Source organism: Bufo bufo, chromosome 8, assembly GCF_905171765.1.
Source record: "Bufo bufo chromosome 8, aBufBuf1.1, whole genome shotgun sequence".
NCBI lineage: Eukaryota > Metazoa > Chordata > Amphibia > Anura > Bufonidae > Bufo > Bufo bufo.
Window position 1 is genome coordinate 128,084,985 of NC_053396.1, and position 16,461 is coordinate 128,101,445.

Sequence of the window (16,461 nt, forward strand, 5' to 3'; positions counted from 1 at the left end):
TAAATGCACCGACATGATTGTAATATTTCCCTCCCTAAAATCCTGCAGCTTTCTAATTTGAATAGGCTTATTTTATCTCCAATATCTCTGCATATGGAAAGGTTTATATACAGATCTGTATAGTGCCGGATACCTCCAGCAGCTTCTTTCCCCAGACATCTGCCATCAGGGGAAATTCGGGACTCCACCACACGGGTAGTCATCGGGTGTGTCCGACACTAATCTGGTGTAAATGACCAGCTTTACCCTTTGGTAATCCTTTTTTTTTATTTTTATTTTTTATGCATCACAATTAAACATTTGTGTCCCTGTTCAAGTTCCCATAAAGGGGTCTTCAGATGGGAGGACAGATACTAATACTCCTCCAGATACACTGAGCTTTTCCATGGGTCTTCAGTTCTTATTTTGTAGCGATGCCACTTCCTCGGTAACCTTGTCGCTGTCTTTCCTCTTTGAAGGCTGCAGATGCATATGTTAAATGGGGCCCTACTCGCGTTGTTGTTCCCAGTGCTCAACACACGAATGGTAAGAAATCCATACTTTATTTGGTTTGATGTATATCTGTGACATGTAAAGGGGCTCTATACAATGAAGAGACAGTATCGGCAAGAAATATAATTGCTCTGTGCCGCCAATCTTGTCCCTGGTTTCCAGAAGTGATGACGTCCCATTCCTCCTCATGTGCCTGCTGCAGCCAATCACTGGCTGTTCACGTGACAGACTGGCCTTGGGGGTCAGACCAAGGCCATGGATTGGCTGCAGAGATCAGATGAAGAGGAATGGAACATCTTCACTGCCGGACCGCTGATGCTGGAGTGGGGGGGGAATTGAAATGATGAGTAGAGCATATTTTCTTATGTATAGCGTTTCCTACACTAAACATTGTATGTACTTGAATTGGTTATGGAAAAAAGTACAACTTGGGCTACTTTCACACTAGCGTTCGGGGCTCCGCTTGTGAGTTCCGTTTGAAGGCTCTCACAAGCGGCCCCGAACGGATCCGTCCAGCCCTAATGCATTCTGAGTGGATGCGGATCCGCTCAGAATGCATCAGTTTGGCACCCTTTGTCCTCCGCTCCGCTCGCGGACCCCTGAACGCAGCTTGCAGCGTTCGGGTGTCCGCCTGGCCGTGCGGAGGCAAACGCATCTGTCCAGACTTACAATGTAAGTCAATGGGGACGGATCCGTTTGAAGTTGACACAATATGGATCCGTTTGCATTATCATGAACAAAAAAAAAAAAATATATAATATATATATATATATATATATATATATATATATATATAATTTTTTTTTTTTTTTTTTTTTTTTTCATGGTAATGCAAACGGATCCGTTCTGAACGGATCTAAGCGTTTGCATTATAGGTGCGGATCCGTCTGTGCAGATAGGATCCGCACCTAACGCAGGTGTGAAAGTAGCCTTATCCCTGAAAAAAAGTTGGCCTCAAACAACAATGTCGACATCTAAATGTATGTTCAGCAGCAAAGACAAAGGGGTTCCTTTCTCACCACCACTCGGTGCTTAAGAGGTTAAAACGTGTAGCTTTCTTGAAGTAAGCACATACATCATATTAGCCATACACTTTAAAGCATAGCAATCATTGTAACTCATAATGTCATGAATTTTTTATTTTATTTTTTTGCATTGATTGTAGAGTTAAACATGTAAAGCGTATCACGGGAAAGAGGTATTTTCATTTTCAAGCAGCTTTTCGTTCTCCTTTCGCAGCCTGCAGGCATTCTGTAAATGTTCAGAAACCTCATCAGTTCTCAAAAAGAAATCCATCTAGTGTAAAACTTGGCGACAGGGAAGAGGGGGATGAAGCTTCTCACTCCAAGTGAACCAGAAGGAGGAAATATCTGGTTAGTGTAGATCACTCAGCGCAGCTCTTACAATAGTCTAGGAAAAGCCAGCCCAGTCATCAAGCGTGGAGAGAGAATATGGACATGCTGCGGATATTGCATCCAGATTTTACAGGGGGAAATCTGCAGCATATTACAGGAGCAGCAAAGTGGATGATATTGTACCAACTCTTATTTACACTGGGTAAAAAATCAACCTGGAAATTAACCTGCAATGCAGATTTTAAATGTGCAATATGTCAGTTTACGTTTTGGATTTTAACACAGATTTCATGTTTTCCAAATCCGCATTTTTCTCCACTTAATCTGCCTCCCATGTGTATGTACCCTTAAAGTGGAGTTAGATGGGCCGACTGAGCGACCGATTGTCAGGGAAGAAGTGTCCTTCCCAACAGTCGGCTGCTCGTTCAGTGAAGGAGACGGTGCGTTTACATGCAGCGATCTCCTTCACTGTATGAGTTACGGGGGATTGCTATAGTGATGCCTCGTCCTTGTACAGAATCATTGCTCCTGAGCAGTAGATCACTGTTTAGACCACACGATCTGCTCCCCAGAAGCCATGATCGGTGGTGTCTGCATCTGGACGCTTACACCACGAAACAAAAAATAAAAACTTTTCATCTGCTACAGGGCAAAAAACATTTGTCCTATACTAAATCAAGTGTGTGGATTACAAATCCGAAGTCAGAATTGTTGTAACACGTCACGAAATTTTGCTATGCAGAAGTATGCCTAAAGGAATTAAGCACTTGGAAAGCATTGAATAATTTTGAACAGAACGAGTTTTACTCCAACCATCACCTGATCTACATCTAAGTTTGCGTAGTAAACAGTGTATGAAAATGTAATGGAATAACAACATTTCAAAAAGTCTTGTTTTTCAGTTTAAAAGTCTTTCTTGAGCAAGGCCCAGAACTGTTAAAAGTGCTTCAGGCATCTGCTTTTGCGTTTGTGAACGGTCATATTTTCCCGTTGCAAAAACCAGCAGTAGTCCGTCCCCCCCCCCCCCCTTCCCCATCATGTTGGGATTCCAGCGGCCTTGATACCTGTTCTCCATTGTAAAAATATCTTTATGGAACCGCTCTCCATGTTCGTCACTTACGTGTCCCAAATTGGGTGGGAAAAAGTCAATATGGGACTGTAAGAAGTGCACTTTCAATGACATTCGGAAGTTTGTTTATATGCTGTAAGCCTGTTGTCTACTAATTCAGCGTAGTTTGCAGCTTGTCTGTTCCCAAGGAAGTTTTGCACTTCTTGCACAAATGCATCCCAAGCTGCAAGACGCACTCGCTTGGTCAGATTCTTGTGCTGATCATAAGTAGTGTATTTGCCACATATGTGGCAGAAATTGTCTGGATCGTTAACACATTTGCATTTATCCATCTTAAAGGGGTTCTGCAGTTTTTTTTGACTGATGATCTATCCTCTGGATCTGATCGGCGGGGGTATGACACCCCGGACCCCTGCCGATCAGCTTTTTGAGAAGGCAGCGGTGCTGGCAGTAGTGCCACGGCCTTCTCTCTGTTTACCGCAGGCCCAGCGACGTCACGACTAGTATCCAATGGCCTGGGCGGAGCTAAGCTCCATTTAAGTTAACAAAGCTTAGCCCAGGCCATTGATACTAGTCGTGATGTCACTGGTCCTGCGGTAAACAGCGAGAAGGCCACGGTGCTACTGCCAGCGCCGCTGCCTTCTCATACAGCTCATTGGCGGGGGTCCCTGTTGGGGGACCCCTGCCGATCAGATGCTGATGATCTATCCAGAGCATAGATCATCAGTTTAAAAAACTGCAGAACCCTTTTAAGTTTCAAAATTGATAGCACTATAACAGATCACTTTATTAAAATCTGTCCAGCTTGCCTTATATACTTACTGCTGACATTGCCTCCGGACAGGTCTGGACATGTCCATTAGAATATCTCCAATATAATGCATTTAATAGTATAACTGAATAGGCTTTGCATGTACTTAAAATCTAGACGTGTCAGGCAAATTCTGAGTTCATATTTGGAATCTGCGCGCTCATTTTAGTATAAATCCATATGTTTTTCTCTCACTAGCAAAATCATTGTTGCGCAGTGTTATTGGTGAGTTGAAATCCACCTTTACAGAAGCACACACAGGGAAGGAAAAAGATCCAAATGATGCTGGCTGCACTACTTCTAATATACTTTACATTTATAGGTGCCTGATTGTGATTTTTCTTTTCTAAAAATGGTGCACTTTAAAATGAAATGTTAATAATCCAGTGCTAAATCTTCGTTTTCCATAGCATCACCATGACGGCAACACAAGGAGATTGACCCCTGACCTCTGTAGGGGCAGGAAGCAGAGAAAGGTTTAAATACCCCCCTCCCACCACCAACACCAGTGTTTCCTGTCCCTACAGAGGACAGGGGCGGAGAAAGGTCTCCTTGTGTGCCTCGCGCCAGGGAGATGAAGAAGATGCGCACCTTATACACCATATCCACATGGTGACTCCCTGCCCTCCGGCGGTCTCCGTACTAACGCTGGGCAGGGAGTGGAACGGGAGGCCTCGCTCCGGTATCATCTGGGGCCTGCTCCTGGGCTGCTGTCTCCCGCCTGGGCTCTGTTTGTTCCAGCTGGGTTGCGCTATATAAGTTACGTCACTTCCGGCGCAGGATGACCTCACCGAAAGTGACGAAGGCGGCGCACATTCGGCGGGACCGGAAGAAATTTTAAATCTTCTCCTTCCCTCAGCGTTCCTGGTGTTGGTGAGTTGTCTCCTCTATCCCTCCAGGATGTCCGCACCGGAGCACTCAGAAGCCCCTTCGCCGCCTTGCTTAAGTCTTCCTGTGGGGAGATCTAATCTAATGCAGCTTTCCGTTTTTTCTGGCCATATGTGGGATACATTGGGCTTCTCTATTGTCTAATGGGGCTTTATTCCTTTGCCCTTAGATTTCTAAAGAAGCGCAAAGGAAGCCCAGGAAATCCGCAAAATGCATTTCTTGCATCTAAAAAAGTTATGGGATTGTATTACCAAGGTTATACGAGACGAACAACCATCTTTAATGGATGAGTTTAGAACCATGATGCAGGAAGAAATTAAATCTATCTTGGCATTTCTGTCCGGATTACACAAAGATACCCCTCCTCAAGCTGAACCCCCACACAAGCGCTTGAGAACAGAGGACTCCTTTTTCTCTGAATCAGATGATCTTGATGGTGCATCTTCCTCCAAAGATGACAATCTGAGCGAGATATCCATGAAGGTGGAAAAAGATTTTATTTTTCCTCAGACGATGTGCCAGAGTTACTCAAAGCAGTCAGGGCAACCATGGGGGTAGAAGAAATTCAACCAACCCCTTCTGTTCAGGAAGAAATGTTCCGTGGACTGCGTGTGAAAAAAACTAGCGTTTTCCCTATTAATGAAAACATTAAAGGTTTAATATTAGACGAATGGTCTGATCCGGAAAAGCGTCTAGGAATTTCAAGAGCTTATCAGAGCCGTCTACTTTTTGATCAAGAGGAAGCCAAAATATTTAATATGATTCCTAAGATAGATGCTCAGGTAGCAAAAGTCAATAAAAAGACCTCTCTACCCTTTGAAGACGCATCACAACTAAGAGACCTTATGGACAGAAAGGCCGATGGGCTATTACGCAGGTCCTGGGAGGCGGCTATGTACAATCTAAAATCTAACATAGCGGCTACATCTGTAGCCAGATCCATGTTTGTTTGGCTTTCAGAGTTAGAAAATCGTGTTTCTGAAAATCTGATAACGAAGAAATTCTAAATGCGCTCCCACTCTTAAAATCTGCCACGGCATTTCTTGCTGATGCCTCCGCAGAGTCTGTTCGGTTTGCAGCTGAGGACGCAGGACTCTCAAATGCGGCTCGGAGAGCCCTTTGGGTAACATGTTGGTCGGGAGACAAGGTCTCTAAATCGAGACTTTGTTCTATACCTTTCTCAGGAGAGTACATATTTGGGCCCGAGCTTGATAAAATACTTGAAAAAGCTTCGGATAAAAAGAAGGGTTTCCCCGAGGAAAAGTCCTACAAAAGGAAATACCCCTTTCGTGCCCCCTCCAATCAAAACAGACCTTACAGTGGTAAAGGGAACCCCAAAGGGGGAAGGGGTTTCCTCGCCCCATCCCAAAAAGGAAACGAAAATCAGTGACTCCAGAGTGGGGGGAAGATTGAAGAAATTTCCTCCTTTCTGGGAGGAAATTTCCTCAAACCCATGGGCGATAAAAATTATAAAATCAGGCTACAGGATTCACTTTTCTACCCTTCCCCCAAGAAGATTTATAGTCTCAAGACTCCCAACTCCAACACATCAAAGCCCAATTTGGAAAGGGGTTCAGGAGTTAATATCTAAACACGTAATAACAGAGGTACCCCCATTGGAAAGAGGAAAAGGGTTCTACTCAACTCTTTTTCTGGTGAAAAAGAAAGAGGGTTCCTTTCGAACCATTATAAACCTGAAGCTCCTAAACAAATTTATCTCTTATCAGAAGTTTCGTATGGAGACACTAAATTCAATCATTCCCCTCTTACAGAAAGTCAGTGATGTGCATGGTGGATTTAAGAAACTCTTACTACCATGTCCCAATACACCACAATTCCCAACAATTTCTGAGGTTTGCAATAAAGGCCCACAGAGGAGCTGTTCTCCACTACCAATTTACCTCTCTCCCTTTCAGCATATCCTCTGCTCCTCGGGTGTTCACAAAACTGATAATAGAAGTGTAACGGCACCCGGGCATAAAAGGGGTTAAAACTGTTTAGGCGATCTTCCCCTTCCAGAGCTACAGGCACAGCTACTTACAGAACACCAAACTCCCGAACGGCATATAAGGGAATGCTCCAAACTCCCGAACGGAACTTCACGAATAGCTGCTAGCAGACGAATAGGAAACGCACCCAAGCGGCTTACACTCCTAGCAATCGGTCTCTAACAGCATACAGTGAATCCCCCCCAAGAACGAGACGAGGCTCTGTGTTGAGGGTCAAGCAGGGGTCAGCCAGAGCTGTGTGTGTGTTGTTCTTATATACACATTAGTACCACCCACAGGGTTTTGTAAAACAACCAGTAACCACGTACAATACACTCAGACACTCCCACACAAAAGCCTCCCCTCTGCCTGTAATGTATTACCTTACACAATGGGTTAATGTCTTCTGTCCTGGAGATAATTGGGAAGTAATCCAATTTATCTCCAAGGACAGAGGCAGCAATTCAGGATACACAGACACAATACATCCCCACAAGGCATCCTGGTTTCCTTCTCTCTGCCCTGGAGACAACCGAGGAGTAATTCAATTATCTCTCAGGACAAAGGGACATCGCCATTGTACACGTGGGGACAACAGGACAGAAATCACTATTCAAATATACAATGTCACAACCATTACAGTAAACAGACATTTAACATATCCCCCGATAGCTCAGGTCTGAGTGCATTCAATTATTAGGTGAATGGCACTCGGACTACACGAATACAGTTCAATTGCCATGGAGCCAAATTCTTTCACATAGTCTTTGCAGGGGAAAATCACGCGTTTCAACATGGGGCCATAGTCTAAAGGAAGCAGGCGGGCAACCAGGCTTCTCCAATGCAATGTGGCGAGATTAGTCTCGTCACAAGAAGTAGTAGCGCATCTGAGGAAAAAAGGATTAACAATCTTCCCATATCTGGACGATTTCCTAATAACCAACAATTCTCCTTCCCAAGTACAGAAAGACCTGGAAGTGTTTCTACTAACATTGGACAGACTGGGATGGATGGTCAACAGAACGAAATCGAACCTTGTACCATCAACCAAGATCAGGTTCCTAGGAGTTATCCTGGACTCTCAAAAACAGCTAACCAGTCTACCTCGGGACAAGATATCCGACATCCAACGAAAGATCAAGGTATTTTCATCCAAAAGAACCTATTCAATCAGAGACTCTAAGTCTTCTAGGTGTCCTCACTTCTTGCATCCCATGAGTCCAATGGTGTCAAATTCACTTCAGATCTCTTCAAATGTGGATACTCAGAGTATGGGACAAGCAAGTTTTCTCTCTAGATCACAGGGTTACCATACCTCAGAGGATAGTCCTCTCTTCAGTGGTGGAGGATCCAGGAGAACTTGACCAGAGGAGTAACCTGGAAGAAGATACCTCACACCCAGATCACCACAGATGCAAGCCAGTGGGGCTGGGGGTCGAAGGTCGGCAAAGTTTACTACCAGGGACCATGGTCAAGTTCAATCAGGAGTCACTCATCGAACTACCGAGAGCTGAGAGCCGTATGGAAAACTCAGAAGATTGCAGAATCACAACTCCGGGGCCGTCATTTAAAAATACTATCAGACAACATGACGACAATAAAATACCTAAACCATCAAGGAGGTACAAAATCCATGAGTCTACTGAAACTATCCTCAGAAATATTCAGTTGGGCAGAAATAAACATAGAATCCATTTCAGCGGTTCACCTAAAAGGATCCCTGAATATAGAAGCCGACTACTTAAGCAGGAAAAAGATAGACCAATCGGAATGGTCCTTAAACATAGAAATCTTCAATATGATAACAGACAAATGGGGCAGACCGGAGGTGGACCTGTTCGCCTCTCGGGAAAATTCGAAGGTCCCAACATTTTGTTCCCTAGACCCCAGGGACAATCCGTGGATCGTAGACGCCTTTTCCTTCATGTGGGACCAAGCGCTGTACTATGCCTTCCCACCTCTTCCGATAATACCAAAAGTGATACAGAAGATCCTTCAGGACGGAGCAAATATACTGATAACACTTTGTTGGCCGAAAAAAAGCTGGTTTCCCGTCATTCGGAAGATGGCCATCGAAGGTCCTTGGCCCCTTCCAAGGAGGAAAAGCCTTCTACAAGGTCCTATTTTTAATCCGGACCCGGACTTTCTAAATTTGACAGCTTGGATCCTGAAATCACAGGGTCTTTCAGATCCGGTGATCTCTACTCTAAAGGCCTCCAGGAAGAAGGTTACCTTCGCCATTTATATGAAGATCTGGAAGAAATTTTGTTCTTGGTCAGGATCACCCTCTCCTAACAAATCCACTCCAAACATACAATCGATTCTAGATTTCTTACAAAATGGCTTCGATATGGGGTTAAAAGCTGCTACCCTCAGAGTTCAAATATCTGCCTTAAGTTGTTTCTATGACACTGAACTAGCGAATCATAAATGGATCAGAAGATTTATGAGAGCGGTTACTAGAATACGTCCGACATTAAAATCTTGCATTTCTACCTGGGACTTAAACCTAGTTTTTACAGGATTATCATGTCCCCCTTTGAACCGTTGAGCGACTGCTCCTTAAAACTAAAATGGTTCAAGACTGCTTTCTTAGTTGCCATCACTTCTGCCAGAAGAATTAGTGAACTACAGGCGTTATCCATGAGGGAACCTTACCTGCAAGTCAAAAACAATAGATTAATCCTGAGGCTAGACCCAGAATTTATGCCAAAAGTAGTGTCTAAATTCCACAAGGATCAGGAAATTACTCTCCCCTCTTTCTATGATAACCCATCAGACGAGCTGTAGTTGACTACATAGACTCTCTACTAAAGAGATTAGGAGGTCCGACTGTCTTTGTTCAATTCAGGACAGAAAATTTCCAAATCTTCAATTGCTAGATGGATAAAGAATGCTATTTCTACCTGTTATACTATTCAGAATCTCTCTTGCCCAGATAATCTGAAGGCTCACTCTACCAGAGCGATGTCTTCCTCCCAAGCGGAGAGAGCGGGTGTTTCCCTAGAGGAAATTTGTAAAGCCGCTACTTGGTCTAGTATCCATACCGTCATTAAATACTATAGACTAGACCTTTTCAAAGAATCAGACATGTCTTTTGGACAAAAAGTCCTTCAGGCCGTTACCTCCCCTTGATCATATTTTGTATATCTCCTTGTGTTGCCGTCGTGGTGATGCTATGGAAAACCGAAATTGGTACTCACCGGTAATTCTTTTTCCATGAGATAACCACGACTGCGTAAAAAATTCCCTCCCATTACGTTCTTCCTTTTTTTTTTTTTTTTTTTTTTTTTTTTTTTTTGGGATTGCTATGGAGAAATACTTTCCCTTCGATTTGCTTTTAATTTGGATATTGTAAAATCACTGGGTTTCCACCACCTTTCTACTCTTGTATTTTGGAATCACTGGTGTTGGTGGTGGGAGGGGGGTATTTAAACCTTTCTCTGCTTCCTGCCCCTACAGAGGTCAGGGGTCAATCTCCTTGTGTTGCCGTCGTGGTGATCTCATGGAAAAAGAATTACAGGTGTGTACTAATTCCGGTTTTCAGTATCACGGGGGCTCCAGAGCTCAGACCCCCACAATCCTACAATGCTAGGATATGCGATCACTTTGCAAGACAGAAACACCTCTTTAAAACATGATGTCTTTATTTGTACAATAGCTGTTTGTTGTTTTTTTTTTTTGGGTTTTCTTCTTATTTTTATTTCCATTTTCAGTTTTGGATTTTCAATTTCCTATTTACCTGAGTGTTTTGCTGAGATCTGGCAGGAGCTGCATACATCCATAAATTAGCTGTGGTTCAGGGATTGTACAGCTGATACTCGAGCACGGAGTAATATTTGTGAATTTGATAGTGTTCATAAGAACCTACAACGAGAGTATATCCCAGCGTCTCATTCCCTCCAATCCGCATGTGCTGCAAATGATTTTATGTGTCCTATAAAAGATGCCATCAGCCGACGAACGTTCACTTGTTCTTCTGGTGGTCAGCGGCACCTAAGGGGTTGTGCAAGAATTAGGGGGGGGGGGGGGGGGGGGGGGCGCACTTTACCGGACCTGTAAAGAGAAGATTACTTACCTGCTTCCCTATGCTGGCTCCCTGCTCCTTCTCCTCCAGGCCTGCGATGCTCTGCTGGGCTCCATCGACATAAACATTCGGTTTGACAAATGGTCACCTGATGCAAAGGGATTCGATCTCTGACGAGGCCACTGATTGGCTGTGGCGATGACAAACTGGATGTTTACACTGAGGCAGGCCTGGGGGAGAAGGAGCGGGGAGCCAGCGCCGGGAAGCCGCTAAGTAATCTTCTCTTTACCGGTCCGGTAAAGACCCCCATTTTTGCACAACCCCTTTAACCCATGTTAAAAAAAACTAAACAAAAAACATGCTGTTCTGGGTCCACATGAGATTTCCGTGATAATGCTGCATTTGACCGTCACAAATGTTATATATGTAATCAGATTCTCTCAGTAGTGCAGCCTCACTTTGGGCCAAAACGCTGGAAAAAGCTCTTAAAGGGAATCTGTCACAATGAACATGGTGTCTGAGCTGCAGGCAGCATGTTATAGAGCAGGAGATGCTGAGCAGGTTGATATATAGTTTAATGGGATAAGATTCAGTATAACTTGTATTTTATTCATTTATATTCCTGCTCATTCTGGGATTTGAAGTCCAGGAGCCGGTCCTATCAGTGATTGACAGCCTTCCCTCTATGACTGTGTATACACAGATAGCTGTCAATTACTGATAGGACCGCCTCCTGGACTTCAAAGCCCAGAATAAGTAGGAATATAAATGAATAAAACACGTTTTACTGAATCTTTTCCCCCAAAAATATACATCAATCTGCTCAGCTCCTCCTGCTCTACAACCTGCTGCATGCAGATTAAACTACATTTTCACAGTGACAGGTTCCCTTTAAAGGGAGCCTGTCACCAGGTTTATGTACCTGAGGGCAGCGTAAACCTGTGACTGAGACCTTCATCTAAACACAGGGTCACTTGATCTTTTGGGCTGCAGTTTTTATAAAATCACTGTTGAGCTGCTGTGACCTAAGCTCTAAAGTCCCATTATTCATGATCGTCTCCCCTGCCCCCTCACAGTATAGGAGGAAATCATCTGCATTAGGCCCCATGCACACAACCGTTCCATTTTTTGTGGTCCGCAAAATGCGGAAGCCGCCCGTGTGCCTTCCGCAATTTGCAGATCGGAACAGGCGGCCCATTGTAGGAATGCCTATTCTTGTCCGCAAAACGGACAAGAATAGGACATGTTATGTTATAAAAAAATTTGGCGGAGCAACGGATGCGGACAGCACACGGAGTGCTGTCCGCATCTTTTGCGGCCCCATTGAAGTAAATGGGCCCGCATCCAAGCCGCAAAAACGGTGGCTTTGATGCGGACCATAAAAACGGTCGTGTGCATGAGGCCTTAGGGTAGAGGGAAGCGGCAGCTGTATCTGAATTCAGGTCTCTGTCACTAGTTTAGTTTATGCTGCCCTCGAAGAATACATTTAAAGAGCCTTTCCAGTCTTCTTAAGCTACAGTTATACATGAGACTAATATACACTGCTCAAAAAAATAAAGGGAACACAAAAATAACACATCCTAGATCTGAATTAATTAAATATTCTTCTGAAATACTTTGTTCTTTACATAGATGAATGTGCTGACAACAAAATCACACATAAATTAAAAAATGGAAATCAAATTTTTCAACCCATGGAGGTCTGGATTTGGAGTTCACACTCAAAATTAAAGTGGAAAAACACACTACAGGCTGATCCAACTTTGATGTAATGTCCTTAAAACAAGTCAAAATGAGGCTCAGTAGTGTGTGTGGCCTCCACGTGCCTGTATGACCTCCCTACAACGCCTGTGCATGCTCCTGATGAGGTGGCGGGCGGTCTCCTGAGGGATCTCCTTCCAGGCCTGGACTAAAGCATCTGCCAACTCCTGGACAGTCTGTGGTGCAACGTGACGTTGGTGGATAGAGCGAGACATGATGTCCCAGATGTGCTCAATTGGATTCAGGTCTGGGGAACGGGCGGGCCAGTCCATGGCATCAATGCCTTCGTCTTGCAGGAACTGCTGACACACTCCAGCCACATGAGGTCTAGCATTGTCTTGCATTAGGAGGAACCCAGGGCCAACCGCACCAGCATATGGTCTCACAAGGGGTCTGAGGATCTCATCTCGGTACCTAATGGCAGTCAGGCTACCTCTGGCGAGCACATGGAGGGCTGTGCGGTCCTCCAAAGAAATGCCACCCCACACCATTACTGACCCAATGCCAAACCGGTCATGCTGGAGGATGTTGCAGGCAGCAGAACGTTCTCCACGGCGTCTCCAGACTCTGTCACGTCTGTCACATGTGCTCAGTGTGAACCTGCTTTCATCTGTGAAGAGCACAGGGCGCCAGTGGCGAATTTGCCAATCTTGGTGTTCTCTGGCTAATGCCAAACGTCCTGCACGGTGTTGGGCTGTAAGCACAATCCCCACCTGTGGACGTCGGGCCCTCATCTCACCCTCATGGAGTCTGTTTCTGACCATTTGAGCAGACACATGCACATTTGTGGCCTGCTGGAGGTCATTTTGCAGGGCTCTGGCAGTGCTCCTCCTGTTCCTTCTTGCACAAAGGCGGAGGTAGCGGTCCTGCTGCTGGGTTGTTGCCCTCCTACAGCCTTCTCCACGTCTCCTGATGTACTGGCCTGTCTCCTGGTAGCACCTCCATGCTCTGGACACTACGCTGACAGACACAGCAAACCTTCTTGCCACAGCTCGCATTGATGTGCCATACTGGTTAAGCTGCACTACCTGAGCCACTTGTGTGGGTTGTAGACTCCGTCTCATGCTACCACTAGAGTGAAAGCACCGCCAGCATTCAAAAGTGACCAAAACATCAGCCAGGAAGCATAGGAACTGAGAAGTGGTCTGTGGTCACCACCTGCAGAACCACTCCTTTATTGGGGGTGTCTTGCTAATTGCCTATAATTTGCATCTGTTGTCTATCCCATTTGCACAACAGCATGTGAAATTGATTGTCACTCAGTGTTGCTTCCTAAGTGGACAGTTTGATTTCACAGAAGTGTGATTGACTTGGAGTTACATTGTGTTGTTTAAGTGTTCCCTTTATTTTTTTGAGCAGTGTACATTTGGGAACTGGTGAATCATTTACAGGTGCGTACTACTGTACCTGTTTTCTCTGGTTTTAGCTGATCTTCGCCCTGTAAGTTTAGCTATAGGAAATTTTTCCTGCATGTATGGATTTATATGTGGGAATTGTATATCACGGAACCATACATTAATATCCAGCCTGGTTACTGCTTCCAGGTTACTAGCTAAGGCTACGTCCACATCTGCATTATGGTTTAGGAGGACTAGACTACTGGAATTACTGTATCTGGCACAGTTAGACACTGTTGGGGCCGACCAGATTCTCATTCACTACAATGGGATCTACTGGGTCGCCTGTAAAATACCGTTAGAGGAGCAGGCAACCAGAATACCATATAGCAGATGCTAACCTAGGCGAAGTACAGGTTGTTGAGCCCAATCCTTCTTATCTCTGCCGTTACGAACGAATCCTTTTATGTGCCCACCTTTTATATGCCTATCTTTTAGATTAATTTGTAGTTTCAGCAAATGTTTTTACAATCATTTTGAGATTTTCTAGCCATGAAGAAAGAGTAAAAACAGCACTGCTAGGGTGAGATGCAGTTCAGGTAAATGTATTTTTTTCATTCATGGGTCAATACAATAATAGCTGGTGCATCTGGGAAAAATGTACAGCATTTTGGGTTTAATGCCCTTCATCAGGCTAAATGGAACAAGAATAACAAACATAATTACATGGACTTTATAGCCAGTTATTTGGTTAGAAAAAAGAGATGGTTATTGAAGGTATTTTCCAGGAGTTTAGTATTTATGGCCTGGCCACAGAATAGGTCATCCGTATCTAAATGGTGGAGGTCCGTCTCTTGCCACTCCCACTTATCACCTGATTGAACAGTCAACAGTGATTCGGTGAGTGCTGCAGCATACCCACAGCATGCCAAGCATAGTGCCGTATATTGTGTAGCATCTCTGTGCTTGGTATTGCAGCCCAGGCCCAATTATTTGAATGGGACTGAGCTACAAATGGGCCATGTGGTCAATTATCATGAGGCCTCTGGCCTAGGAAATGGCAAAGTGCTTTCTGGGACACTCTGGGACACTCTGGCCTTGCCAAGCAGCTGATTGGAGGGGATGCTGGGGTCGGATCACTGATCAGATATCGATGAGCTATCCTCAGGATAGGTCATCTGTATAGAATTCACGGAAAAGTGCTTTAATCAGCAGCATTAGACCATGAACATGTGCTATTTTCAACTATTTTGTATTGATCGATAAACAAAAAAAAAAAAGTAAATTTACTTGAAGCAGTGCTGTTCTTTAACTTAGGTCAAATATACTATTCAGGGTATTTTCAGGTAATTTTAACACTGCAGCCACCACTAGGGGGAGCTTACTGCATGCTGTTTTATTGCAGAGTTCAGTGTATGCAGTCTGCCCCCTCTAGTGACTGTAAGCAGAAGGAATTGTATTATTTATATGGAGATACAAATCCCCTGCAGAGTTATAACCACTATGAATATGTATTAAAGAAAAAATATATAATGGTGCTCATGGGGTCCCACAAACTTACCGTAAAGGGAATCTGTCACCAGTTTTCTGCTGCTAGGTCCTTACAGCTCCAGCACATGCCAGTGAGTCCCCATATTCATGAGCTCACGGCTCTCCCCGCCCACCTGCCTCTGACTTTTTTTTTTTTTCCCTCAGGATAGGTAATCGATATCAGATCAGCGGAGGCCTGACTCCCGACAACACTGCCAATCAGCTCGTATGTGCGCTGCCTTTGCTACTGTTTACCTGCTCGCCGCAGCAATTGCAGTGCTGAGAAAGTGTAATTACAAGTATGGTGTCCCCATTCACTTCTACAGGACGGCAATGTCTGTTCAAGGGAATACTACAGCACTGCAATTGCTGCGGCGAGCATGTAAACAGAGCAGAGCGCTGCCTTCTCTTCGAACAACTGATCGCAGGGGGTGCCGGACCCCTGCCGATCTGATATTAATGACCTATCTTGAGGATAGGTCATCCATACTAAAAAGCAGACAACCCCTTTTAAAGGGAACCTGTCATCAAATTTATGCTGCCCATACTAACGGCAGAATAAAGTAGAGACAGGTGAGATGATTTCAGCGGTCTGTCATTTATAAGTTAAAAGTAAGTGGTTGCCGAGAACCAACATCACAATCCTTGCAGGCTGGGCCTGGAAAAGAGTCACCTGAGAAGAGTCCTGGTTATCCATGGATTCCTGCTCTCCTGCCCACCTGCTGATGACTGACAGTCTCCTACCTAGTTTTCTCCCTTTCTCTCTAGGAGAGAACTGCCAATCATCAGCAGACGGGTGAGAGTGCCGGAGATTATGAATAACCAGGACTCTTCTCAGGTAGATGTGACTCTTTTCCAGACCTGGGCTGCAATGATTGATGCTGGTCCTCAGCAACCACTTATGTTTAGTTCATGAATGACACATCGCTGAAAATAGCATTTTCTGTCACTATTTTATGCTGCCCCTAATGAGGTCAGTATAAAGTTGATGACAGGTTCCCTTTTAAGCCAGCGGTTCTCAACCTAGGGGTCGATCGGCCCTTTCCGGGGGGGTCGCCTAAGGCTTCCTATTGTGGGTCCAGGCCCATCGCTAACAGACTTGTTGCTAACAGACATCATGGCACTGTTTAGGGGAGGGGGGATCTGTGGATGGCACTGTTTAGGGGGGATCTGTGGATGGCACTGTTTAGGGGGGATCTGTGG

At 44.7% G+C, this 16,461-nt stretch overlaps 1 protein-coding gene across 1 annotated transcript in view; it reads left to right on the forward strand.

The window, feature by feature from the left end:
• Positions 1-16,461, forward strand: part of TMEM164 (transmembrane protein 164) — a 67,458-nt gene that overhangs the window by 42,268 nt on the left and 8,729 nt on the right. Inside the window, exon 3 of the mRNA XM_040405786.1 lies at positions 459-525. Coding sequence (XP_040261720.1) covers positions 459-525 — 67 coding nt within the window. The remainder of the gene's footprint in view (positions 1-458; positions 526-16,461) is intronic.